At 32.4% G+C, this 27,806-nt stretch overlaps 3 protein-coding genes across 11 annotated transcripts; 1 reads left to right on the top strand and 2 right to left on the bottom strand.

Moving 5' to 3' along the window:
* Positions 1–15: 15 nt before the first annotated feature.
* Positions 16–10,299, bottom strand: LOC126839388 (glutamate receptor-interacting protein 2). 5 transcript variants are annotated; one of them, XM_050574699.1, is made up of 16 exons: positions 10,088–10,299; positions 9,883–10,013; positions 9,581–9,821; positions 7,529–7,675; positions 7,315–7,465; positions 5,203–5,490; positions 4,084–4,259; positions 3,926–4,012; positions 3,705–3,837; positions 3,398–3,627; positions 2,426–2,629; positions 2,211–2,342; positions 1,173–1,609; positions 961–1,110; positions 613–752; positions 16–240 (listed from the first exon to the last, which is right to left on the bottom strand). In XM_050574699.1, the coding sequence occupies exons 3-16, from the start codon at positions 9,693–9,695 to the stop codon at positions 174–176; spliced, it is 2,457 nt and encodes an 818-aa protein (XP_050430656.1). In that variant the 5' UTR covers positions 9,696–9,821; positions 9,883–10,013; positions 10,088–10,299; the 3' UTR covers positions 16–173. The 5 variants fall into 5 exon arrangements, with proteins under 5 accessions (XP_050430656.1, XP_050430654.1, XP_050430655.1 ...); XM_050574697.1 differs by having other exon boundaries at positions 9,581–10,013; positions 10,090–10,299; XM_050574698.1 differs by having other exon boundaries at positions 9,581–10,013; positions 10,105–10,299.
* On the top strand, positions 5,911–19,125 carry LOC126839389 (sodium channel protein Nach-like). Of its 4 annotated transcripts, none has more exons than XM_050574703.1 (11): positions 10,405–10,526; positions 11,611–11,976; positions 12,973–13,173; positions 13,551–13,707; positions 15,390–15,535; positions 15,610–15,715; positions 17,236–17,512; positions 17,586–17,639; positions 18,020–18,104; positions 18,562–18,659; positions 18,747–19,125. In XM_050574703.1, exons 2-11 carry the CDS (start codon positions 11,822–11,824, stop codon positions 19,010–19,012), a joined length of 1,545 nt encoding a protein of 514 aa, XP_050430660.1. In that variant the 5' UTR covers positions 10,405–10,526; positions 11,611–11,821; the 3' UTR covers positions 19,013–19,125. The 4 variants fall into 4 exon arrangements, with proteins under 4 accessions (XP_050430662.1, XP_050430660.1, XP_050430663.1 ...); XM_050574704.1 differs by having other exon boundaries at positions 10,456–10,526; positions 11,768–11,976; XM_050574705.1 differs by lacking the exons at positions 10,405–10,526; positions 11,611–11,976 and adding an exon at positions 5,911–6,112.
* LOC126839387 (uncharacterized) lies at positions 19,096–27,340 on the bottom strand. 2 transcript variants are annotated; one of them, XM_050574695.1, is made up of 28 exons: positions 27,049–27,340; positions 26,835–26,965; positions 26,554–26,722; positions 26,344–26,491; positions 26,169–26,284; positions 25,932–26,083; positions 25,644–25,825; positions 25,268–25,432; positions 25,108–25,197; positions 24,860–25,017; positions 24,625–24,799; positions 24,355–24,566; positions 24,108–24,286; positions 23,882–24,015; positions 23,700–23,804; positions 23,249–23,617; positions 22,928–23,179; positions 22,672–22,860; positions 22,140–22,259; positions 21,775–21,876; positions 21,441–21,710; positions 20,882–21,070; positions 20,651–20,806; positions 20,223–20,588; positions 20,059–20,165; positions 19,854–19,990; positions 19,611–19,777; positions 19,096–19,528 (listed from the first exon to the last, which is right to left on the bottom strand). In XM_050574695.1, exons 1-28 carry the CDS (start codon positions 27,162–27,164, stop codon positions 19,310–19,312), a joined length of 4,875 nt encoding a protein of 1,624 aa, XP_050430652.1. In that variant the 5' UTR covers positions 27,165–27,340; the 3' UTR covers positions 19,096–19,309. The 2 variants fall into 2 exon arrangements, with proteins under 2 accessions (XP_050430652.1, XP_050430653.1); XM_050574696.1 differs by having other exon boundaries at positions 19,098–19,528; positions 26,178–26,284; positions 27,049–27,339.
* Between the last annotated feature and the right edge of the window lie 466 nt (positions 27,341–27,806).

The following is a 27,806-nucleotide window of genomic DNA, read 5'->3' as shown; positions in this document are numbered from 1 at the left end:
TTATAAATTATAAAATAAAATTATACTTCACATACACAAATTAAAAATTATTTTTGAAATTAACAAAGATGAAAAGGTGAAATGTAAAAAAAAAAAACAATTAATAATAACCTTAATAATTCTAGTAATATAAATATGTATTTTTTATTTATCAGGTATATTATTTAATTAGCTTAAAAGTTAATAGTTGATTGTGTATTGCAATTTGTATTGTGTAACAACTCGTTATTGAAATCAGTCCTGAAAAATACAAACGTCTGTTTTTATGAATTTTTATTTTTAACATTACATTATTAATCATAATTTTGTAGACATCCAAAGCTGCTTAGTAATGAAATTGAAACTTTCAATATATTATGTGACAGCCTAGCAGTTTAAACGTTTACAAACAACTAAATAATGTTCAATCAAACTTAAATAAAACTATTTTTTAAGTTTCCGAATAGTTGAGACTTATGGTGAGATAGTAGGAAAGGAGTTTCAAGATGTAAATTGTTGAAAGTAGTTTATTAGTCTGAAAACAGACCATTTAATGACTTAAACTTTCAGCAAAAGACAATGACACGTTCTAATCACCTTTATAACTTGGGTATGTAATGTGTGCTGTCATACCAGAAATACCTTACCGTAGGAAACTGCACTCTTGACATGTTGTTGCGTCTCTCCACTGTCAACGTTATTCTATCGCCGGCTGATGCAACTAACGGCACAGTCAAACAGCAATCCGAATCATCCGTTCTGGTGTTGTTTACCTATAAATCAATAACATTTTACTAGATGGACGATAAATGGATGTCGTTCTATCTAAGATAACGTTAAACTTTCTCGTTGCTTTACATCCAAAATCCACATCTGGGCCAAATTTCAGAGCGACTGCCCGATAGGATGGAGGTGAAACAAGATTTGCACATGATATACACTGAAAGTGAAACAAAAGCGTAAACTAATATAATTAATTACTTGTATGATACGATCGTAGCGTTTCAACATGCCGCTCAGGTCGGCCGGGCCTCCTTTTCGGATGTTATTCACAAACACACCCCTTTCGTACAAGCCGTCCGATATACTGAATCCGAAGTCTTCGTATACGGCGTCCTTGAACAGAGTGACCTGAACGAATATAATATCAACATTATTGTACGGACTTCACAAACAACACAGTGTACTTATACTTGGAACAAATCAAAATCCAGAAGTCCGTCTCTGTCCTGGTTTTCGGCAATTTTAAATATGCTGTCGATGTCGTAGTCCGTGTGCTCTCTTATGTAGTACGGCCTCAGCGTGCCTCCAAAATAGTCGCTGTCGAACTCCGGCACTTTCCTCTGAGCACTGTTGGACCTATGCCGAAGCACTATCCTTTCGGGTGTCGGCTCGTGCAGGTTGGGTGCCGACTGAGTGGTATCCGATTCGATGGCCGAATCGGTCGACAGCAGCCCAATGCTTGTGTACACCGGCCGTTGTGGACGAGACACGGTGATCACTACACGGTCGTCGGTGTTCTGCAATTGCGCAATGGCGGTGGACAAAGGTGCTTCGGACAGATCAGTTCCGTTGATGGCCAACAACCGGTCGCCTATGTGGATAGCTCCAGTACGGGCAACTAGGCCACCTTCGAGATAAAATATCAGATGGTTACAGACGGAGTCCAAGTAAAAAAGTTAAGAGTATCCAAATTGCATGCAGATACATCAATACATGGATATGTCCTGCATTCTAGTATCTCTAATATCTTATCTATTAATTCACTTCCATAACTCCTTAATACTCCTCCATAATCTCTCCATAATCCTCCTCCGTATCTCACAATTCCTCAATACTCATCCATAATCAATAATGACGTCAGCACTGTTACACAAAACGTGACGGGCAAATTTTCTGAATGACCCTCAGCCATAAGACATATCCATGTCAAAATGCCTTATTAATTTAAAAAAAAAAAACCTAGAGTCCACAAAAAAAGTTCACTTTAACCAGGCGAATATATTGCCCACTCTGCTGTTAGTGAAATATTTTTGTGGATTTAGGATTTTTTATTCAACAATAATAACAAGTGACTCTGAGTTTAGTTTTCTCATCGCGCGATTGTTTATACCACATAATATAATCTTGCTCTATAACTTCTTAGGATATGTAATAATATCTAATGACATATAAATATTTATATATATATATATATATATATATATATATATATATATCATTTATTATACCTGGAGAAAGTTCTTGTATGGAAATTGGTAACCGACAATCCTCAGATCCAGTAATGGTGATGCCCAAGGGTTCTCCCTTCTTGTATAACTCCACCGTGTACTGAACCAAGTCGTCGTCGTTTTCGTAATCGTCTAAGGTACACGTTGAAAATAATAAAACAGTTTTAATAATACTGATATAATGCTATATTTTAAAATAAAATATCTGCGAGTACCTAATTCGACGTTTGACGTTTGCACGTGTAGAGTGACAACGTCTCCAGCATCCTGAAGTATTTCCGTTGCCTCTTGCATTGTGCAGTTGTGCAATGACTTGTTATCCACCGCCAGCAATGTGTCGCCGGTCTTTAAAGTCCCCGACCGATGTGCTATCGACCCGGGAATGATTTCAGAAATAGACACGTGCCCGTTGCCGTCATCTATTAACGTACACAAATTCGTTGAGTCAGTTGTAATACTCTAAAGTGACAGGAGGAAATATTTTTCATATCTCTGCGGTCATTGCACAACGCTTGTATTTTATCTTAACGACTTCCAAATCAATTCACACGTGAGACACGTGTTATGCTAATATTATTACTATAATTTTTGCGGTTATTCTAGTGAAACTTCACAACGAAATCCGTTTAAGCACGACCTTAAGAAAGTAGATATAACCTTATTATTAATGAAGAGGAAGATTAAGATGGAGTTGATCATGCGTTTATAACCACCAAGTAGTCGACACTTATGAATAAAATACATTTTTAACTCAGTATACCTTTACAATGTATTTAAAATGTTCAATTATGCATATATATATATTTTTTTTCATTATTAGTTCAGCCTATAAATGTTCTCTAATCCTCTATACTTGAAGTTTTACTTCTAGCGTGCGTGGTAAACACATGCACGTCTCTACCATTACATTAATTCCATCTTTTATGTATACATTTATTTATTATGTAAGACGTATACTAACTTCATATGTATTATTTTATGAAAATGATCGCCAATACTTTTTAAGTGGATATAGAGACTCTAAACATTAATCCCAAAAGAGGGGGGGGGTAGGTCTAAGCCCCCTACCAGCAATACGGGAATGATGGGAACAAATACCTATTATATTAAGTTACTACATAATGAATGAATAGAGAAACTACATAAACCCCGCTGTTAATGCATAAATTAAATATTTTATAACTCGCCTGTTATTGTGATTCCGAGGCTTCGGTTTTCGCTCTTCACCAGTTTTACCGTGAATTCGCCGGACGTGGGCACCACGAAATCGATAATGTCGAACTCCACCTTGATGCAGGCGTTTTTCACTTCGGGCCCCAAGAACTCGTGCAAGGGTTGCTGGCTCGAGGCCACGAAACTGGCGCTCTTGCAACCGTTCACGGACAGTATGCGGTCGCCCACCTGCAAGCAACCGGTCCTGGAGAAACATATATTATATTATTACACGTGATTGCGGTGTGTGTGTGTATAATGCAAAACAAAAAGCTCGCATACTGGTCTGCGGGTCCTCCGTGTTCAATTGAACATACCACGAACGCCGAGCTGTTCGACCGGACGTCCATGCCGAACCTGCCGTTTTCGTCGGCGACCAGAGTCAGTATCGTGTAGTCCGTCCGCACCACGTTGTCTGTAAGTGATATTTTTAATAAGTGAACAAATGGAAATTCGCCTTAGCATTGTCGTCTACTGAATTGTAGACAACAAACTCGTCTTACGCGATTCCGTCGGTTCCCATACGGACGGTTCGACCGGGTCTTCGTACAGGCAATACATGTTTTGGCGTAAATCGTACGACGAACAGTCTAACAGAAACAAAAAAAATAGAAAAAGGAGACGGTTTTTGCCGATTCGTTTGACCCAGATAAACACTTACAGTCGGCGTGAATCAAGTCTGAAGTGTATGCCGGTATTATTTCCAACCTGAGCGTGGGCTGAGTGCCACCGCACATCCTCAACAGCTTGTATACGTCGCTAGCCGCCGTCCTGGTACCCGCCACCCTCGTGTCGTTGACTGCCACTATTTGATCTCCCGGGAATATGGCACCACACCTGAGAGAACACACGACCATACAATACAAGAAACTAACAACAACACGTTTCAAAGAAGGTACACAGGACGTTAGACGTCTAGGTGTAGAGAGAAGTTTAAGGCGGCAGTTAATATTATTCACCTAAGTCTAACCATTAAATATATATATATATATATATATACTTATCGCCTTAGTACATATATATGTACTAAGACGGCGTTATTGTGTCATAAGTATACTGTATAACTCCCAAGCTGTACTAATAATTCTAAAACATAAACTTTGTTATGATAGAAGTATTATGTATACATATATTATATTTATAATTGATATGTCTATAGAAGCAAATACAGGACAGACATATTTCTGCGGAGCAAATAAAAGGAAAAGCTTATGTAATATATATATGGCGAATCGTTATGCGCATAACATTATAAAAACAAAAGACTTGCGTTTAAGTATAAAAACGGTAGAATTAGCGCAAACAATATTTTAATTTTGATGTAGAAACCTATCATTTAAAATAATAAAAATAAAATATGATACAGCAATATAATGGTTAGATAACATGGCACTTACCTCCCTTTACAATAATAAATATATTAAAAACCTAATGAAAGGACAATAATAATAGCAACAGCACTATCAGATGACATTCCAGTAAGGCTTAAAAAACATAATCCAATGCATCGGCGTCACGTGCACCTTTTAAATACCGTCATATGGTGGTGTACATTTTTAATGGGTTTACAGACGAGGGACTAAACGCCAAAAGGGTGATCCCAGATGAAAAACTAGTAGAGAATTATTAATGTCTGGGATAATTAAAAAAAAAAAACCTTTTCTTCTTTGCGAGTATCACTTGTGTTAACAAATTAACACAGGTCACAGACCCCAGAGCGACGATCAGTAGTTCTTTTAAGGTCTATGGATGGCATTTATTCTTTCAATGTAAGATTTACCGTTCAGCTATGCTGCCGGGTTTCACATGGTCGACGATCACAGCACTATTATTGATCGTGTTGGTCAGGCTTAAGCCCAGCTGATGAGGTCGTGGGCTTTCGACTTCCACCATCATGGGATTGACAGTATCGCCGATTCTCTCCGCAGCCGACACCTTATATCGAATAGACAGCCGGCAAGCACCATCCGATTGTCGGAGCACGGCATCGGCTTCTGCCAGGGTCAGGCCATTAAGCGAAACTCCGTCCACTGCCAATAAATGGTCACCAACCTTGATCGTCCCTTCTCTAAAACAAAATGGTTTGATTTTTAACAAGATATTCCTCAACGCTAATGTAACAGCCGCCAGTCACAATATTTTACTCGCATAGAAATGTGGTGAAAAGATACAAATCTAGAAAGATTTGTGTTAAAACTAATATGAAATCCAAAAAAAAAAAGAGCAACAAATGGCCGTCGTCCATTTATATTATACTTTGTGTATAGCTTAATACATTTTTACTATGACAGAAATTATAATATTAAGAAAAAGATTATAAGAAATTATATTTTTGGAAGATGACCAACCATTAGACATCTAAGTTAACTTTGCAAATATGATTTCAAAGACTACAATATTTTCAACACAGCATCACTGTCGTTTCAAAAAATAAGGACCAGTTATAAAAAAATGTTTGGCAAGTGATTTCAGTTTTGGCACACGTTAAAATTGTAAGTAGCAATAACACCTTCCGCAGTGTGGAGGTTCTTAAGAAAAAAAAATGATTAAGATCACAACACGACCTATCTTTAGTACCGGATGACGTTTAATCATGCACGTGTCGACACATACTGGTCTACTTTTATTCATTAACGAGACTACGTAATATTTTTACATGGATCTTATCGACTTAGTTTTGTAACCAAGTAGTAAGTACGATAAGTGGCTATGGGGGCTGAAGTCCCTCCATTATGTACTTAAATTGTATCCATTAAAAGTATATTTTTACATACTTTTCTTTAACTCGCTAACACGTACGTACGTTTGTACGGGTATTTTTCAAATCTTGCAAAATTAATTTAACCCACTTCCCGATGTCGTAGAGGGCTGAAACTTGGCACACTCATCTCGGATGACAATAAAATATCCTGTAATAATATTGGGACTCGGACATCCAGGTCGCCCTACACAGGGTCAAATGTGGGGGTCATTTCGCTAAAACTTCTTGTTGTTTCAAATCATCCAAAATTAATTTAATCCACTTCCTGATATCATAGAATTTCATATCCATAGATTTCTTTTTAGTCAACATTTAAAGAAGTTTAACATTATATAAAATTGTAGTTAATTTTCGGTTGTTTTAAAAGTAATTGACATTTTAAATAAAATGTGCTACAATTGATTGGTAAATTGTTCTTGAAATACAATTATTTTTTACTTTTTAGTTCACTTTTTACTATTTTTTTAGAAAAGCATGTTTTTAAAAAAGTTTTTTTTATTTATTTATTATTATATATTAGAATAAAGATTATAGAATTTTGTTACTATATAAACGTCAGCTCTATGACTATTGCTTATACATATTTGAAGTGAATTTTTTCTAGCCCCTCCCTTTTTTTATTCCTAGGTCCGCCCCTGTTATTATGTAAACAAACGGTTTCGATCTGGTTTTGATTTCTAAACAGATATCTTTAAGATCAGTTCCAATCCATGGTCGAAGTTATATTTTAAATAGTTTGACGTTATGATAGGTATATTATACATTGCTATGTAGTGGAATAATTTACACTTATGGAACGCAAAAATAAAAGATTTCTTAACAATCCTACCTACTTCGCCATGTTACACTGTTTCCAATTAAAATACATAGCCATTTACAAGTACAATAAAATATTAAAATTAAGAGTATAATATAAAATTGACGGCATGTTGCTACTGCAAGTATTATAACGCGAGTACATTATAATAACGATAATACAAAAAACATCATACTGTAAAATATACATAATTACACAATGTTACCAACACCACAACAGACGTATTTTTTTTTTATCAACTTTTAAAAACACGGTTTATAAAAGCAAATAGACATTGTGTATCCTATAAACATTGGTGTAAAGGACTTGCTAACCTGTCAGCTGGACCATCGATACGAACGTGTGTGACTATCAGTGGTCGACACATATCCGGGTCGACATGAGCGCCGCCACGAAGCACTATGCCTAAGCTGCCGTCTTCGCGTTCGATGAACACGTCGATTACTTTGTGTTTGACGCATTGATCTGAAAATCACAACAAAATAATTATTATTATATGTACGTCCAACCGGATTTGATTTTACTTACTGCTGTTGGTATTGTATTTGCCGCCGTAATAAGTGCAGTGGTCGGCATAGCGCCTATGGGCAGGCTCGTATACCTTTACAGCGTCTGACACCATACGGCTGCCGCAGTCATCGGCCTTTTGCGAAGAACACACCTTATCCAACAACCCTATGCAAAAGTTAAGACATAATAACTCGAAAACCCTACTGTCGCTGTAGAGTTCAACAAACCACGAGGTTATGAAATGATTTGTGGGCTCGTGACAATTGTTACAATGAAATGAGAGTTGATTTCAATCTGAGATTATTATTGTACAGATCGGGCAGAATTAGAAATGAACACGTCTCTAAATGGAAAAATAAATGAGAGAGTAAACTGGGATAGTTTGAAAAGAAAGTCGGAAAATAAGGTGGTAAAAAATTTCCCATATTTTAAATTAGAGGAAAACGAACTCCAATAGAAGTTGCCTTTTTTGCTACAAAATATTCTTAGCGGAAATAAGGATCCTATAACTGGTAGAACGGTCGAGTCTGGATGAATTTGTTATTGTTAAGTAGAAAATATTCTGTACAATTAAAATTCCCAACGCCAGTACCAATACCAAAATTAGTAATACTGAAATGTTGTCTATATTTTGCACCTTAATAAATATCCGGACTTATCCAATTTTGCAAAAATACCACAGAATTATTTTTAATAAGCTATAAAGACATTGGAGTACGTAGAACTAATTAAATTATGGTAACGAACAGAATATGTATGAATATATGAACCATTATAATATAAAGGATAATATGATTAAGGTGACCTGATTTGATTATATGTGGTACAATACTATTGGATATGTATGTGACATATTTGATTTTTCGCATAAAATATGACGTTAGTTCTTTACAATCGAAATACTTCCATGTGTTCTCTACGATGATTCTAATAGGTTTTTAAGTAAAACTGTCTAAGTGTAATTAGGTTTAGTGTCCGACTATTAACCAAAAAAACGTTTGTTATTTTTTAATTCGGCTGTTATTAAATATCAAGTCATTTTTAAAGTCTCCAACTTAAAACATAACTTTTTTAACTATGATATTGTACCAGTACGATGTGAAATTCCACTAATGCGTAAATTTAAGCATTCAGTGAATCTATGCTTGCAAACTTACAAGTATTGGATACTAGGTACTTGCACTCAGAACCGACTTGGAAGTTGTACAAGCTGAGTCATTGTATAGGACCTTCGCTGACTCCCATTTCAAAAGTCGACATTAAAAACAATATGCTCACACTGTAGACTAAAATCATGATGAAGATAAAACCCAACTGTTATGATTAAAAAAGTTCAACCCGTATTGTTAAACTTCTAATTCGTGCTAGCCGATTGATAAAATATGTTATGGAACAGATTTAATATCGTTTGGGCAATTTGATTCCAAACACTAGCTGATAATTGGCAGCTAAAATAAGGTCGAATTTAAGATTATCATCGAGTGGAATACGATTATTATAAAAGGTGTTGAACTTGGACAAACTTTTATCCGCGTCTCTCTACCTAATATTACCATGTATAGTATAATAGAAAAGGCCTCGTGATTGTTGACTGTCAATATTTCCTCAATATTTTTCAAACTGACACTCTTTGCACATCATCTAACGTTGGCTACCGAGCTAAATAAGATAAAAACAAAAACCAACACCATTATGCCCAAGTAAATGTATGAAGGTAAAAAATGTAATAATTTTCAAACCATCCAATGTTGTGGGAAGCCTAGAGTGACGGATCGTCACTCTCATGGTACACAAAGGAAAACATAGTGAGAGTGACTTGGAGACAGAGTTTTATAAAAATAGGCTCGACAGCCAACGTGTTAAGATGGACTATGACAATAAAATGTCTAATATTACAACAACATTGCCCCTTGGCAGGTGACTTCTGACCGAACGAGTTGCGCGGTTAGTGTGGCCGTTTGCACCAGCTATACAGGCTATACTTAAGTTAGAGTGTTGTTAAACTTGCCGTTTAATTTCCAAGCATAGTTGGTGCAAACTGCACTAGTGATCATACGGTAAGTGTCTTACATTTGCCGGTCGACTTCCGGTGTTGCTCGTTGCCGTTGGGCGACTGTCGGTTGACACTGTTGTTGCTTCCTCCGTTCTTGGACCTGAGCGCGGACAATTTTAGCGACGAAAACATTTCACAGACATGGTGCACTCGTTTTGTGTATGGAAAAAATTGTTTCGAAAGAACAAACAAAAAATTGCCGGCGACAACACACAACCACTGTTAACCGCGGTACCGTCGTATCCGTATGTGTGCTGACTGCTGGGTGACAGCAAAGATTATAATATTATTATACTGTGGTCCTGTGTGTGTAACAGACTTGTGGTCCGTGTCGCGCGCGGTGATCCAGTTGGCTGATGGTTTAATTTTGGAACGCGCCACGACGCCACCGTCTGCGCCTCCGTCCCTTTTTGCTACTATACTATCCTCGACGTCTCGACGGCCTGTAAACTAAATACACAACATTATGGTGGGAAAAATGTATAATAATACTTAATATACAGCACAATAATAATAATTAGTACACGAGAAAACGCCGTACCGCCGCCGCCCTCTTTGTCCACCGCAGGCCGGGTAGGTTTTACTTGACTTAACCCAACACTAGGACTCTGATACGGTGTATGTGTAGTAAAAACCAAAAAACAATATTATTATCGGGTATGCGGAAAGGTTAGGTCAAATGAAAAAAACATAATCTATATAATATTTTTTTTTGTGCACTCCCCGAGATCAGTCTGTTGTGAGCAGCAGCTGTAGTTAACAACCACATCACAAACACTGCGGTGGGAGAGTTACTTGTTTCTAATTATAGAGCCAATGCATCCGCGGTAGAGGCGTGCGAAGAGGCCACGTCGTCGTGCTAGCTTTATTATAATCGAGCAAATAATATATATTTATACTAATTCGTTTTGTAGTAAAAATTTAAAAAAATTTTCTTCTAAAAAACATCCGGGTTTTTATCGGGTAAGGACAAAAAGAGTTGCGATTTAATTTTGTACTTAATATTTTGAACCTGACATAACTGGTGATTCTTTTAACGCACACTAAACTAACCTACACTAGTTCACTATTAAAATAATATTGCAATTTTTAGCTTCTTTAGGTTTTTTTAGAGCTTTGTCAACTTTTGAACTTAAATGGTTACATATAAATATATATTATATGTTCAATTATATTTTTTTCAATTAAAAATAATTTGCTGGCAATTTGACAGGTCGAAAACCAGTTTTTAATAACTGGTTTTAAATTTATTAAAGTTTAAAATTTAGGATGAGAAGTGGAGTGTGGTAAAGTAATGCGCGCAGATAAAAATAACTCTCCAGTCCTAATTTTTTAACTTAAATAACTTTAAAACTATTTATTCAAACTGGTTATCGACCAGTCGACATTTTCAGCAAATAACTGTATACAATCAAGCAAAATTATACTTAAAAAGGGAGATTATATTATGGTCACACTGTGCAGCTTAGTAAAATATAAAATAGCTTCTGAATGTCAAAGAAAGACGCGGCAATGCAACATTAAAAGCAATTTTTATTAGGGCCTGCAGACAACTGCAATATGTAACTAACTATAGTATGTTTAAGTGGCATTTAGCGTCCCTGTACAGTAAATAATATACAATATATTGTGTTTGCAAACGCTTTTGTCCTGTAAACAGCTCGACCAATTTCATGTCTAGGTCACAATATATTAAGATGATACATTTCATGAATAAATCAGTTTATGTTGTACCGGAAACAAAAAAAAAAAAAGGCATGTAGTTTATTCACTATCTACAATTTTGTATCGAAAAGATTTTACTACTTTTTAATGCAATGCTTCTTATTGTACTGACTTTTTTTACATTACAGTCAAAACTGAAAATATAACTAAAAGCTTTTACATTTAATTTGCCATCCTTAATCAGTATATTTTGATCTAAACTAAAACAACTAATACAATACATATTATATTATGGCAAAAATCAATAAATTCATGGACGATTTAACAGAAAAATCATATTAAAATAAATCATGTTCAGATTACATCAAAATTAATGGCGCAGAAGTGAAAATCAATATCACCGTGGCCTAAAACTAGTACCTATAATTTGATTCGTTCCATGCGTGTTAGATTTACAAAGATAACTTGTAAATATGCAGTCACGGTTACTTGTATACAAACATATGCTGTAACCCCAAAACCCCGTACTTTGACATTAGTCGCAAAAGAAAAAACCAAACAAAGAACTTTCAAGCAAGCTCAAAACATCAATCATGTACGGAAATTTGAAAAACGTCGAAAATACTGACATGTCAAAAATGAAGCTGCTCAAAGTCAGCTGGCGCCATCAGTTCAACGAATTTTTCAACAAGAGTACACTGCACGGCGTCAGATACATTGCCCAATCTGATCGACCTCTCCACGAACGGTGTGTATGTCAGTAGAAAATTTAAACATCTTCCCAGTTTGTCAGTTTGATTCAGACGCTATAAAATACATACACATAATTAAATTAAATATAAACATATATATATAATAATAATAATAGCTGACATTGGAAGTGATAATTATGATGACAAAGTCCACAAATAACCTTCACATGTCATCACGAGATGGTTTATTAACAAATTCGCATTCGGGACGCCGAATCATAGTGCTAAAAAAGTATATGAATCATATTTTTTGTTTTAGTTAATTTTTTTTCTGATCCATTGTATAGGAATACTGTGTTTTGTATATAAATCAGATTTTTCGCAATCAAATGAGGAATAAGTTTAAAATATTTTCAACCCTTAAAAAAAATATTTTAGGGTACTATAAGGGTTATTTGTCAATGTTTTCATACATTTAAGTCCAAAATCAGTTTAATAATAGTTTTTATTTGTAAAACAAAAAAAAATACTTGTTTATTCTACTGATTATTTTTTGTACAAAAAACATGTGTTCAAAATTAATAATTATACCTTAAAAATGTTAAAACTAAGAAACAAACATTTTTTTTTGGAAAACTGATGCTCGCAACCTCTAAAAATAATTTTAAAAATCTGAAAAATAAGGAAATATTTTTTTGCTCCAAGAAACATAATGTTAAAAGAAGAACTGAAAAAAACAAATATTTTTATACCATATATTGTGTGCTCAAACTTATGGAGAAGAAGTTATTTAGTCCCGGTTATTATAATAATAAAGGAGTTGATGAATGTAAAAATATTACAGAGGTGCGTACTATAGTAAGATGTTACATATAATGAATGTTATGGGAAAGGTAGTAAGCTTTTTTTGCCTAATCCACCTGTTGATCCACCTATAAATCGGCAAAGAACAAAATATTGCGCTATATACCTACTCAAAATAGATAAATATTCAATTAAACAATGCGTTGAATGGTAGATGCGGTTTTATATATAAATATGTTTCATTATAGGTTCATGTGGTTCAGTTTCTTGTCCGTAGGAATCGTCATCACTTCGATCATTATCGTATCGCTGTGGGAAAAGTTTCAAACTAGTCCAACGATCACTGGGCTGGATACGGATTTCCACAACTGGGATGTGCAGTTTCCGGCTATTACCGTGTGCCCAAAGAGGCCAATGGTCGATGAGAAAGTACAGGAGTACGTCAGCAGGTATACTTTACATTTTTTTTGCAAAATTTACAACATGTACCATAATGAATACAATAGTCGGTCTATGGGCAATTAGAGAAGTCGATATAAGTCGAAAGAAGAGAAGAACATAACGTTGTTAAGACTTTAGTAAATAAAAATATAACCTATGATAAATTGGTTGGGTAAACAAATCGAAACTGCATAAATTTTCAGGTAAATTCAAAATAAGAATAAATTAGATCAAACAATTAAAAATTAATATTAGTGGATATTAGCTACCTATGACATATGACCTACTCGTATATGATGAAAACATCCCAACAATACAACCAAAAAATGTTGGGACGTCCATTGTTATATTTAATAAAACTATAATAAAGTTGGTTTGTTATCAGTGTGTATGGAAACGACACGGATGAAGAGACTCTAGAAAATTTTACTCAGTTTGTAATAGAGGTGGCGTCGTTGTCTTACAGCAACATGGAAAAATTTGAAGCGTTTTCCAAATACAAATGGTTGCCCAAGGACAATCTAAAAGACATAGCTTACAAAGTAATGTACCTATTGAACTGATTTTTCTATCGCGTGCTACTTATTTTCAATATTAGTCTTTACATTGTGGCAAAATAGGTGTTAGTAGTAAAATAAACCTTTAAAAAAAATTGTGTCCTATAGCTCAAATTTCAATAATTTTATCCAGTATCACCCATGTCGAAATTAAAATTAAATCTCTAATTTTTAATTTCCTAACGATTTACATTACAATATGACACTAAAACTGCATAGTTCCTTAAAAAAGTGCATCTTCCTGGACATGTTTTAAACAAACATAACAGCTGCGTTATACGAGTTAAAGTATTAATGTATATAAATATGCTCAACAGTATACTAAAATAAATGTTTGCCCGTTTATAATATTTTTACACCGGTGATTCATTAACGTAAGACACTTGTTTTCTTAGAAAATATTTACAATTTTGTAGTTTCTTTAGTAGTTAAATCCTATGCTTTTTAAATAGGAAATTTAAAACTAATAGTGGCATCGTCTAATATTACAGTGGACCAGTATTGGACACATTCGATTACAACAATGTAATCATGATTAAATTAATCATTAATCATTTAATAATTTTGTAAAAGTAATGACTAATGAGTAATCATGATTACATTTTGTATTCATTAATCATTAATCATCGAATATATAATTACATTCGTCATTAAATTTTTATCATGAAATAATAATTTAAAACAAATTTTTAAACGCCCAAGCCTTTCTCTAAAATATATTATATACATATATATTTATTTTTTTTTATTTATTTTTTTTTTTTAATAGATTTTACGGACTGGGCCCTTTTGAATATAACAATATATAGGACGTTCCACTACGATTTGACCTTTGAAACATCTCTTAGGAAAATTCATTTTTTTTAACTCTGTTTTTTTTCTAAGTATTTCTTTAGCCGGCAAGATATTTATTTTTTGGAATGTAAAAAATCTAAAATCATTACTGTTAATTTTTGGTTTTCTATAAATAACAGTTTTACATGAAAAATCATTTTTTAGTTTTAATAACGTTTTAATGACAAAATGGTACAATTTAACTAATATTCAAGTAAAGCAGGAATATTATTGGGGGGGGGGGGCTAAATTTTAGCCAAGGGGCTAATCCCTGAGGGGGGCCTCAGTTGTACCACTGAGCAGTTAAAAAAAAGGTAACCACTAGGTAATAATTTTATGATTATAACTAAATGCTTAATCTAATCATGATTACAAATGAATGAATAACGTAATCATATACTTAAATGATTTCTTTTCTGATTATGGTTACATTAATCTAACACCATAATTACTAATAACAATCATTAATCAGACTACAATTCGCCCATCACTGCAATGGACCAATAGGAGCAAGCATTTTCGAAAAAGTGGTATGTTATATGTATAAATGCAAAGTCTTTAAATATTTAAAATCAAATACTGTTTTTATACGAGTATTAATAACTCATAAGAAACCCCGTAAAATGTGTGTTAAAAATGCGTCAACCCTAAACTGTTCCTCATAAAAACAATGATACCTATACCTTATTTAGCTGGTCCGAGCCTTAGCACATTTTTTCGTTCCGGTCCAGCACTGACAATAACTAACTGTTCAGCAATAAAAGAATATATTATAATATGCAACAGCACAGCACACAATTTTCAAATACTGGTATTACAATTATATATTTTAGGTGGTTTATCATTGCGAGGACCTGTTGTACGATTGCAAATTCAAAGGCGAACCGTACGAATGTTGTGTTGGTTTTGAACCGACCTTTACGGAATACGGTCTTTGTTACAGCTTCAATTCCAGACATGTCGTGTTAGACTGGCCATGGTATATCATTGTTAAACGTTGAAAATTACCACAACGCTACTAATTTTATTCACGACACTCAATTTCTTTTGCAGGATGTCTGAAAACTATACCAAATCAAGTACAGAATACGTTTACGAAACGGACACTAAACTTGCAATTTCGTTCAACATGGACAACGTCACTAAAAATCCATTGAAAGTATAGTATAATATTATGACAACAAAACCGAGAAAAAAAAGATTTACAATGGTCCTTTTGTTTTATAACTTAACTGTACCTTGACACTGGACACACGATAAATAGGTTCCTCTTTATTTAAAACAAAATAAACTAAATATTAAATAGTACCTATCTAGAAGAAACTTCGGCCGAAAATACTCGTAAGATTTCAACGATCATTTTGGTTTTTACTTTTAACAACTGGTCGAATGACTTCTCTAAAACTAGATTTTGTCAAGGAAGGAATAAACATAATATAACCTTATAATATTTATAAAGTACACGTTTGTGAGCGATCTCTGTTCTATAATAGAATGTACATACCAAAAAATCCAAACAAGTGTTTAAAGTATTATGCTAGTTAAAGACCCAAATAAAAAACCCATAATTGTGATACCAGTACCTATTCTCCGTTCTACGTCGAAGGTAAAAAGGGTTAAAAGTAAAACAAACAATAATCAGTTAATACTTAATTTTGAATGAATAACTGAAGTCTTGTATTAGTTGATTACTGATCAGTGTTGCGTTAACACTTAGGTGTGTCATGTATACATGCATTAGGTAACTTTGAAATCTGGTTACAAAATAAATTACCTTCCAAAACGATCATATACTCGTATGCTCGTACACTAAGCCCAGTAAGGAGTTGAGAAAATGAGATCCGAAACGTGTATAAAAGTGATTTATCATTGCTTCAATGCGAGTTAGTGGATGATTAAAAAAAACCAGCACAAGCAGTATAAAATCTGCAGCATCGTTTTACAATTATAATTTAAACTTTGCACAGAAGACATCCACATATTGCCATTGAAAGGTTTTCTTTAAACTTATTTTTATAAATAGTTATCTTAACTATACTAGCTGTCTCTACGTTCACTATATATAATCTAGTTTCATTTTACATACGGCCTACAAATCTATTTTTTTTTCATAGTGTTTTCATATAATGTGATCTCAATTTTCCACACATTTTTAAGTTCCTTCCTCCTTTCCAAAATAATTATTTAATTAATTTTTAAAATTGAAAATAATATACTAAAAATATTGACTGGTTCAAATTTAGGCAAGAGGAAAGGTGGAGTGCAGTATTATTTTTATCTGCCCGCACTTCTCCTCTCGTCATAACTTTTAAACTCTTATAACTAGTGGTTTAAAACTGGTTATCAACTAGTTTTAACAAAACATTTTTAATAAAACGTTCCTTATTTAAAAAGTTATTAATATACATATATATATATATATATATATATATATATATGTGTGTGTGTGTGTGTTACCATTTAAGTTTCAAAAGTTGCTATGAAAAAAAACTAATATGCCAGAGGGGTAGGAACAAAAAAATGTGTGGAAAAAAAATGTAATTATTAATTAAGCCCAGATATTGAGTGACCCACGATAAAAAATATTAGTATATAGTGAATGATTCTCTCTAGCTGTGCTTAATAAAAACTGTGCTAGTTTATACCTATAGGTACAGTATTGTTTTTTTATGTTTAAAGATATTCATACACAGCACAGACGACATGCTAATCATCGACTCGGCCCCGCAACACCTGTGGACCCGGAGAATAGCCAAGATCTTTTTCGACAGCAAGCAGACTTACACGACAGAAGGCGCTAGACAGTTGACGATAAAACAGAGGAAATGCGTTTTCCCAGATGAAATACCATTGGTGACCGATCATATGTACACGTTCAGCGCTTGCATGACTCAGTGTCGGATGGACAAGACTAGAAACTTATGCGGATGCGTTCCTTGGTTTTACAAGAAAATCAGTAAGACAGCGAATTGTGGTGGTACCACGTTTAAAAATTAACATAGCTATAATTGACTGAAAACTATTTCCAGATGGTTATGAATACTGCAATTTAGACGGCCTCGCTTGCATCGCAAAAAATATTAGTAAGTAACCTACTTTACTTACACCTGCTATAAAAGGCTCTTTTACACAGCATCTTCAAAATTATATAGTAAGTTTAAACAGAACATCGGATGTGACTCGAATCATTTTTCTATATCTTGCCTTAAAGAAATTCTAATTACAAAGCTATAAATCGCAAACGTAATAACTACCTGAACATTTTATTGGTAGCATGTTAGTGTATAAATAGTATATTATTTAGTAACATGTGGGATATAATAATCACACATTTTTTTTTGTTTACATAATTTTCATGACATAAAATCATCGCTGGTCTAATATTTATAATATGATGAGGAATTTTCACCCAAAACATTTGCATGCCAATCAATCACTTTTTTTTTTTACAACATGTTTTTAGAACAAATTTTAAACGGATTGAACTGTGCTTGTGAACTTGGGTGTATGAACACAGTGTACGAAGTGGAAAAACTACAGGACGCACAGTAAGTCATCGTTCAACAACTAACAAAATGTAATAACAGATTTAATAAGGAACGGACTAATGTTTTTTTTTTTTACAGCAATTTTTTAATTGAAAATTTAAAAAAAAAGCACATCATAATAGTTTTTTTTTAAACTATTAAAATGTTTTTTAATTTTGAACAGTGAAACAAAAATATAACAGTTATTTGTTATTTCAAGAAATTATGATTTTTAGCCAGTTTTTAATCTTTATAATTGCTCATTAATCAAAATGTTGCAGCTGGAAACTATTTAAATATACTTATGTCTCAATAGATCTAAGTTTTAGCCTTTGATTTAAACCTGTTTTTGACGTGAAGGCCGATGTCATTAATGCACGCCGATGGTCCAAAATTGACTAGCAACCTATAATATTTATTAAAAAAATTGCCAAAATATATTTTCACAAAGTATACTAAAACTATTAATAATTTATAGGGCTGATCTAGTCGACGAACCATTAGAAATTAGTTTTGTGTCATGGCCCATGGTCAGATACAGAAGAGAAGTGCTTTTCGGTTGGGTGGACTTGTTGGGTATGTATACAATATACATGATAAACTATATCAATTTTACATACATACACACATACGTTATGTTATGACCACAACAATTTTTCACAGTTGCATTTGGCGGTATTGCTGGCTTGTTTCTCGGTTTCAGTCTGCTGAGTGGAGTGGAAATCTTGTATTACTTCACACTACGAGCCTGCTGTATGGTCAATAGCAATCCAGAGGAATTGGAAAGATTAAACGAAGAATACGAACACTACGACAAGCCGGAAATTGACTTAAGTTTGAAACCACTGTGGACGGAGAACGAAAAACCGTCAAAAATTAATAGTGTCAACAACAAAAACAATCAATTCCCGTTGCCTTTTCTGCCATAAACGTAATGAATATCAACAAAATTTAGAATTCACTTATATAATTAGCTACAATGATTTTAGGTATATATTTTTAACACAACTATAAACAAAATAAAAATAAAACAAGTCATTGTATAACATACATTTCACTAAAAAAAAATAATAATAAACAATAAAAAACATTTTCTATAAATATTATTATTTTGTCCGACTAGATGACCGTGTAAAAAGAGAATAACGTTCATATAAACAACCTTTGTGGTGCGAATATATTATTAATGATATTTCTATAATTTGAAGTAGTTCTCTAAAAATATATTATTCGTCTTGTACAAGACTACCGATTTGTCTGATTACACAATTGGGACACGCAGTATCTCCAATATCCTGCATAGCAGACTGTATTGCCATAGCAGTTCTAGGTAAGTTATCCAGACCATTGATGGACTGTTTAGTATCTTGGTTAAGTTGCTCTTCGGATAGATAGCGATGACCACAAGAATATGCCAGAATTGTATTTCCCAATACTTCGGTATCCTAGAAAATAAAAATAAATAATAAGGGCTTTGGCTTCATAAAAAAAAAAATTGATAACTTATACAGCAATGTTATCTTTTACTTTGAATTCTAAGTGTATAAAAGAGTTTTGATCATCACTGTTAAGCATGTGTATTGAATGACTCAACAAATCTTCAGTTTTGTTTTCAACTATCGACTCTATCCATCCAGTACTCGGGGCATTAGTAATACGAGCTAATAATTTAATGAGATCTCCTCGATTTTCAGCTATTTAACGGAAGTACAAATTTACATCAATTTACACATATCTTACATACACTAACAAATTCACAGTGAAACTTACATGTTTCTTCAACATTTTTCGAAACCGATGAACACAGTCGCATACAAAATGATAAGGACAAACATTTTAGAATAGAATTTGGTTTCATTAGTTCCTCGCTAAATTCTGTATGTTCATTTGTTCCGGACAAATCATTACTTTAACAAAATATGAATTTTATATTGATTATATACGACAGAAAATATTTCAATTCTATATTATTTACCACAGTAATAAAACCCCCAATGGATTTTTTAGTTTGTCCCACCGTTCCAACAACATCTCTTCTAGTGCGTCAACCGGAAACGACTTAGTCAACCAATACGTAAGATACTGGGGAAAGAAATTGAAATTAAATATTTGCATATATTAAACTAATTTTATACATACTTTGTGCAAAAAAGAAACCATGTTAACTTCTTGTATGAATTCAAAATAATAGTCAAACATTTGAGAAATTATAGAAATTCCTGGCCATTCTTTTATTATGTTTTCTTCAGAAGTCATTCGTGATAAAACGGCATTAGGAAGAGATGTCAATAGCTCTCCTTCTTCTAGATTAAGTGTGAAATCTTCACCGAATGTAAGAAGTTCTGCAGCTGGTTCTTCGTGTCCACCTTCGACATTAAAACCAAACATTTCTCCGTACGACCTTGATTCTACAAAAGCTTCAAATTGATGAAGCAATGCTTTGGACGGTTCATTACTAATTAATCGTACTTTACTAGCCGCTTGATAATTTTGCATTTGAAAACACTAAAAACATTAATTTATGAACATTATTTATAAAAGTGTGTACTTATACAAACAAAATTCACCGTAGAAATAATGGCAGAAGTATTATAGTATGGATAAAACCATTCCAGTGCATAATGCAAGACGTAGTCTACACCGTGTAAGTCACATAAATCGTTAAGATTTTCAAGAAAACACTCCTTTGACTGTTGACCAGGAAAATTCAAAAATCGCTTGACCTAATAAAGTTAAAAAATAACTAGGAAATATAATTGCAACATTTATTTTTCTTTATTGATATTTAAATTATTTACCGGAATTGAAATAACATCTTGAGTGTTAGTAAAGGAAAATCTCAGTTGTGGTAAGACAATCTCAATTGGAGAATCAAATTTGTTCACACTACCATGTTGAATTTTTATGATTTTATGTGTTGATTTTATCATAACCATTTTCCCATCTAATAGAGTTTTTGCTAAATCTTCTTCTGGAATTTTGCCCAACTAAAAAAAAAAAGTTAAAATTATGAAGTTTTCAAAAGACACAGTCAGGAGAGGAATTTATTTATTGAAAAATTCCAAATAGGTTATTTTAGAGATATTTGCAAACATTTTAATTTAAAACATTACCAGTTAAAAATAATACCTTCAAGTTTTTATAAATAATTGATTAATTATTAGTCTGTAAATTAATTGACATGGTCAAAATTTATTTTTTAAAAAAAATGACTAATGGCCATTACAATTGAAGAGGTTAAAAAAATAATAAAAATAAAATAGCATATTATTTATTTTAATTTTAGTAGTGAATTACTAAATACATATACATAATGATATTAATATATTAAATAATTAACAAAAACATAATATTTACTTGTCCTTCGTGATTACTTCCCCAACCCCAAAGTTTATTAGCTCCATCTAAAGCTAATGTAAAATCTGCTCCACATCTAACTTCTTTTATTGGCTCCCCGTTGTTGCTTGATGAATCCGCCATAACCGAAGGCGGACCTACCAATGTTGTAGCTGGAACTAACCTTTCACGAATACCAGTTACTCCTAACTGTCCATCTAAATTTAGACCCCAAGTGTATAGTTGTCCAGTAGAACTCACAACAGCTGAATGGTGACATCCACAGCACATCTAAACATATATAAATTTATTAAGAAATTTAAATAATAACAATAATCCAATATATAAATTTTACTTGAACAATATCTCCTTTTATATGTGATGTATCTATAAGAGTTGGACTTAGATGCAGTAAGCCATCATCAGCAGTTAATGCATCTATTTCTGCATCATCAACCTATCAAAAATATATAATATGTATTGTAAGAATTAATAATAAATAATTAAATTTAAATAAAAGAATTCATTAGTGTATATTTCTATATAGTTGTATAATTAATAATAATAACATTAAAACAGATAGTATCGATGGCCATGGCGAATGGTTCAAGACCTACTAATTTTCGCTAGAGAATAATAATACAATCACGCCTACTGATTTGATATAAAAGCAAAATATTTTAAGAATAAAAATCCTTTTTAGTATTTTTATGAACTTACATGGTTGACTTCATTTAATGCCAGCTGATTTCTAGCTCTCTTTTGTGACTGAGCATGGAATCGAAGTACTTGAGGACTGCTCCCCCAAGCATATAAACGACCTACATCACTCAGAGCCAACTGAAACAACATAATATTAAATTAATAGGGAGGAAACCTCCTGCCTAGGATGGGAGAGCGATGGCCTTATAGGAACTGCTTAATCTATTTTCGATTCATAATATATATATATATTTTTTTTTTTTTTTAATTAAAATTATAACTAAAAAAAATTACTAATAAAAAGTATTAATAATTAATTTATAGTATTAGTAAAACTAATGGTAAAAGATTATAAGAAAAAAATGTTAACAACTATAGTGAATATAAAATGAAAGGAAGACTGAACAAGTGGACAGACAGCTGGGAATACATCCCATTTTCATTTTAGATTATTCTATTATATTTTTGTCTCGTGGTCCGGTTTTATGATATACAAAATAGAGCATTTATTTTTATTTTTGTATGCTGTATACTCATGTTTAATACTTACATTATGAAAATAGGCTGTGGAAATGCTTTTTATAGTTTCAGAGAGGCCGTACACAGGAACTGGACTAGTAATTTTTGCTGTGCTACCATTGCCCAGTTGGCCAAACACTCCAGATCCAAATGTAAATACTTTACCAGCACTCGTTAGAACAATACTATGTGCATACCCTCCAAAAGCACTGGAAATATTCTAGATAAAAAAATCATTGTTTTACTTTATATCAGTTTAAAGTACAGTCATTATTATTTTGAATTACTTCGTTCTCTAATGCTTTGACAATTTTAGGTTTTTTGCAGTCATCAATTGATCCGTGTCCTAACTGCCCATAAACGCCCCATCCCCAGGTCCACAATTTTCCGTGTATGGAAATCGCTAAAGAATGATATTGACCAGCTGACACGCTGGTTATTAACTCGTTTGATAAATTTTCAACAAGCATGGGATACGGAGCTTGTCCCTGGCGGTTCGTGCCTAACTGACCATAATGGTTGGAGCCCCAAGAATAGACCTTAAACAACAAATTGTTTATTGTATAAATATGAATAAATTATTTATTTCAAATAAATATTATACATACTCCATTTGTAGTGAGAGCAACAGAATGATTTCGACCGCATGCTACTTGCATGACTTCAACTCGTATGCACACAAACCATGACACGGGATTTGGTGTAGCAGTTTTGGTCATATGTGGCCCAATACCTAAACAGCCGTTTGAAGAATGACCCCAAGTATAGAGTTTGTGGTTACGTATATGAGCTGCATGAGCCCAACCACCACCAAGACTAGATTTACGCTCAATTTGTATTTCATCTTTAAGTGTGTTTACTGCAAATGGATGTGATAACGAAACTGAATTCATTAACCGCTCTGAGTACTCATTTGGTGAAAGTTTGATTAATATCATTAAATACGTGGTCAACCATTCTTTCATACAGTGATTTAACTATAGAAAAATAATTTAAATATTAAAAAAGGCTTCCTTATACTTAATAGTTTAACATAATCAACTATCTTATTCCACTTGCATTATCTTGTTCTGTTGAACACTCCAATTCGTTATCTAAACAAAACATCTTACGTAAAACTGGCCGCAAAGCAGGATTAGAAGGATCATATAATACTTTGAGTTTCTAAAAACAAAAATATTAACTTTACTGCTTATTCATAGTGGACCTGAAGTTTATAAATTTTATAATACACGACATACTATAATTGTCTCTTTAGAAATATGTTGTAAATTTTCTTGTATGTATTTGGCATGAACTCTAGTAAATTTATTACAAGCAACTAATGCTTCTGTAAAAACTGTATCTGATACTAAATCCCAAAATCCTTCAGTTACTAACAAAATTAAAAGTATTAAAATGTATTATTGTTTAACATAAATCAAAAATACATATTATAAATTTTAAATTCAATAAAATATTACTTACATGGTAAATATTTACTATCTAATGATTTTTGGCTCATTAAACTGACTAGTACAGTAAGAACTTCGTTATGCAATCCTCTGTCGACAGCTAAAAATTTCAAAATCGAACAAAGACGACTTTGACCGATAATGTTAACACATAATACTTCATCGTAATGATGATTATCTAATAATAACCGCCTATTAAACAGCAAAATATTTTTGAAATTTTTGGATATCCTTTATATTGTAAATTTCTTAGCACTCACAAAAATTTTGATTCGATTCTTGGTTTATCTCTATCATTGGAGCGTAACAACTGTTCCGTATAACTCATTATGGCAAGATTAGAGATATGCAATCTTTCCAAAGCTGTAAGGTCCCTTGGGTGTGCTTGTTCAAGTAAAGTACTGACAAACAGAACCACTTTGTCAGTATTTCCAGATGATGCCAACCGTAGTACACGTTTTAAAGGACTGCCCTAAAACAATAGTAGTTAATAAATAAGTAAGCATACTAAAAATGTACTGTCGATTTACCTTTGACAGTTTATAAAGAAGAGTGGCTTCTTCAAATTTTCTAGAACTAAGTTGTTCGTCGGCTGCTTTTTCTAATATTGGTTTTATATCAACATCGAAAGTATCTGATAAATTGTTTGCATAATCTAGAGCACCTTTCATTATAAGCTTGAATATAACTTCTTCAGGCTTAATTCTATCCGAAAAAAAAGGTTAGTAATGAATATAACTTGAATTCAATTGGCATTATTGTTACCTTAAATTTAAGTAGTATAATGAACGATTAGTAACTAATGCACACAAGTCTGACATTGCATCATCTTTACGATTATGCCTTTCATTTTTCTTTTTTTTACTTTGAGTTAAATTCCCTTTAATTTTTGGAGAAACAATAACATCCGTATTTTTTTTCACCTAAGAATAGCAAAATAACTATTAAAATATGTTTTAATATGTTTATCAAAAATATTTATTGATAAAATATTTGAATATAAATTTACTTACTTTGTGTTCGTGTACCTTAAACAAATTTAAAATGAACTCTCCATTGTCAAATTTGTATGTACCAAGTAAACTTTTTTGTTTATCATCATCCTGAAATTAAAAATAGAAAAAAACATTTAAGCAGTTAAAAAATATAACTTTAAATTATAATTATCATTACAATATCACTTTTAAGTTGACTCAAATTTGAAGAATAAACATTCAGTTTTGTACCATTATCTTCAGTCGTATAAATGTAATGATCAGTGTACAGAAACTTTTCAATATCTCCTTTAAGTAACTTAAAAACCAATGGCTGATTACAATTAAACCCAGATGCATGTACCTGTATTATAATAATTTATAATTAGAATTACATGAGATTGTTTTCTTTAGATGTTAATTATTATTCAGTTTACAATATTGTATATTTTATAATGTACTGTTCTGTGTTAATTCTTATATGAAATTATACATCATATGACACACCTAACAGTAAGCAGGTATGGGTTGTAAACTCAATGAAATATATTATGTTCACAATAATTGGGACTCACCAAAATATGATTAGAAGCGTAACTCACAACAGTTTGTTTACCGCGGTGACACTGCACACTAGATTTCATATCAGTAACACTAGCGATTGGCTCGGGTGATGGACCTGTACTGAGACATGAACATCCAGATGATATTGTATCAGATGAAAGGCTTCGTTTTGGATGTTTAATATCATTTGACACTATAAAAAGAAAAATATTAATTTAAATAATATATACATAATCATTAAACTATAATATGACAATGGTTTATAATTATAGAGCAAACATAATACATCATTTTTATACCATTATGGATGCCATTTTCAATAGATCGTTGTTTTTTAGGTGCTGATAATTTTTCAATAAATAATTGCCTAAGTCCAAGTAGTCGTGATTTTGTTGTAGGGAAATTTGATATAACAGGAACTATGGTTTCTATACTCAATGAGTTTGATGGTCTAAAATATTAATTAAAAAAGTATTGATAAAAATTATACTCAAACAATTGACACATAAAATTTAAAAAAACATAATTATAAATACAAATTATACTTGGATGTCCGATCATGAGAAGTATGTGTTCTTGGATTCAACCAACAATATCCAACATCTAAACTTTCTAGCAACAATTTCCAGCGATCACCATTGTTGCTAGCGATCTAATTTAAAATTATAATTAAAATATTTATTTAAATTAAGAATAAAATAAAATACTAACAATTAGCCAAGCTGTGTTGGAACAGGATTCATACAAGATGTCTAGAGACTTTATACAGCACTTTACACAAGTAGATCCCAGACATGCACCCGTACGGAGGTTTACAAATACAATTTCTCCAATATTTCCACCAACAATACCAACATCACTATGAGGAATACATATTTATAATTTAAATGAAAAAAATATTTCTGGTGAAACACATTTTACCTAGAATATGTTGGGACTGTAGGCGTCCACCAAACAATAGCTGTTGGAATCAATGAGCTAGTAGGTTCTCCTGGTGCCGGTCTAATTATTTTTACTTTATTTCTTCGGTCTCCATCTCGTGGATCAAATAGTTCACGAACAAAGACCAAATATAGAGTACAATCAAAACCTAAAATATTATTTAAACACTAATTTGTATACATCAAAATAATTTCTCTTCCAATATTACATAATTAATAGAAAATATAATAGAACTACAACATGTACTAGAAAATACTTACTACATATAAGAAGTTTTTCGTTGCTCGATTTAAATGCTAAAGAGACAATTTTTTTTCCATAATCTTTAGGCCAAGGTAGATATTTAAGCGTAGGTGGTTTATGATCCCCAAAAAGTACTAGATCATTACTACTATAATTTGGATAAAAATACACAGCTTTATAAGTTAGTTAATAAAATGGAAAGAATAAAAATTATAATTTATATAAATTTACCTTAGAACTATTGCAAATATGTTATTAGTGGATGTTTGAAAACTAACTGCATTGACTATATTTTCTACCTTCAATACTTGCTTTAAGTCAAATATGTCCCCATATAATAAAGACATTTTATTTATACTATGACTATAGTTATCTGTTGATCATTATCGATTGAATTTAGAATCTTTATTTACATGAAACATTTCAAAATCACTTCCATCACTAATGTAAAGCAAGCCGCAAGTACCTTATTTTTAAAGTTTAAACTCCAATGTTTTGTGTTTCATCGAGTTTTGTTATCAAAAATTCAATATAGATATTATGTTATCAACATGCATCAATCGGCAAAAAGTAGTATCAAGGACGTTCAATATGTAAATTAAATATACATTTTACATACATACATAGTCCATGGACATACGAAACACGGCGGGTCGGGAATCGAGATATCCAGTATTATCCTACATTATTAAATATAATAATAAATATAGCTTAATTGGTTTCAGCAATCGCCGTTAATTATGCCGCCCAAACACCAAATAATAATATCGCAATTTTTTTTTTTTAAGATAATCTAACCAAGGACGATGTTTTTTAATTTTTATGTACTTGGAACATATTTTGATTTGCAAATAACAAACTTATCTTTAACAGTTGTATAAATAGAATAATATTCCAATAAATATAATGACCGGTCAATAACATATTATAGAAAAAATCTCAAATTAAAAGAATTTATATTTTTAAATAAAATGTGTAGCACAGGGAAT

The sequence above is a fragment of the Adelges cooleyi genome, unplaced genomic scaffold (genome assembly GCF_023614345.1).
Source record: "Adelges cooleyi isolate 19-005CV unplaced genomic scaffold, UGA_ACOO_1.1 ACOO_flye_CR_arks_rails_tigmint_CR_PRNA_30, whole genome shotgun sequence".
Lineage (NCBI taxonomy): Eukaryota > Metazoa > Arthropoda > Insecta > Hemiptera > Adelgidae > Adelges > Adelges cooleyi.
The sequence above is the reverse complement of the archived record's forward strand: the minus strand, read 5'-3'. Positions and strand labels throughout refer to the sequence as shown.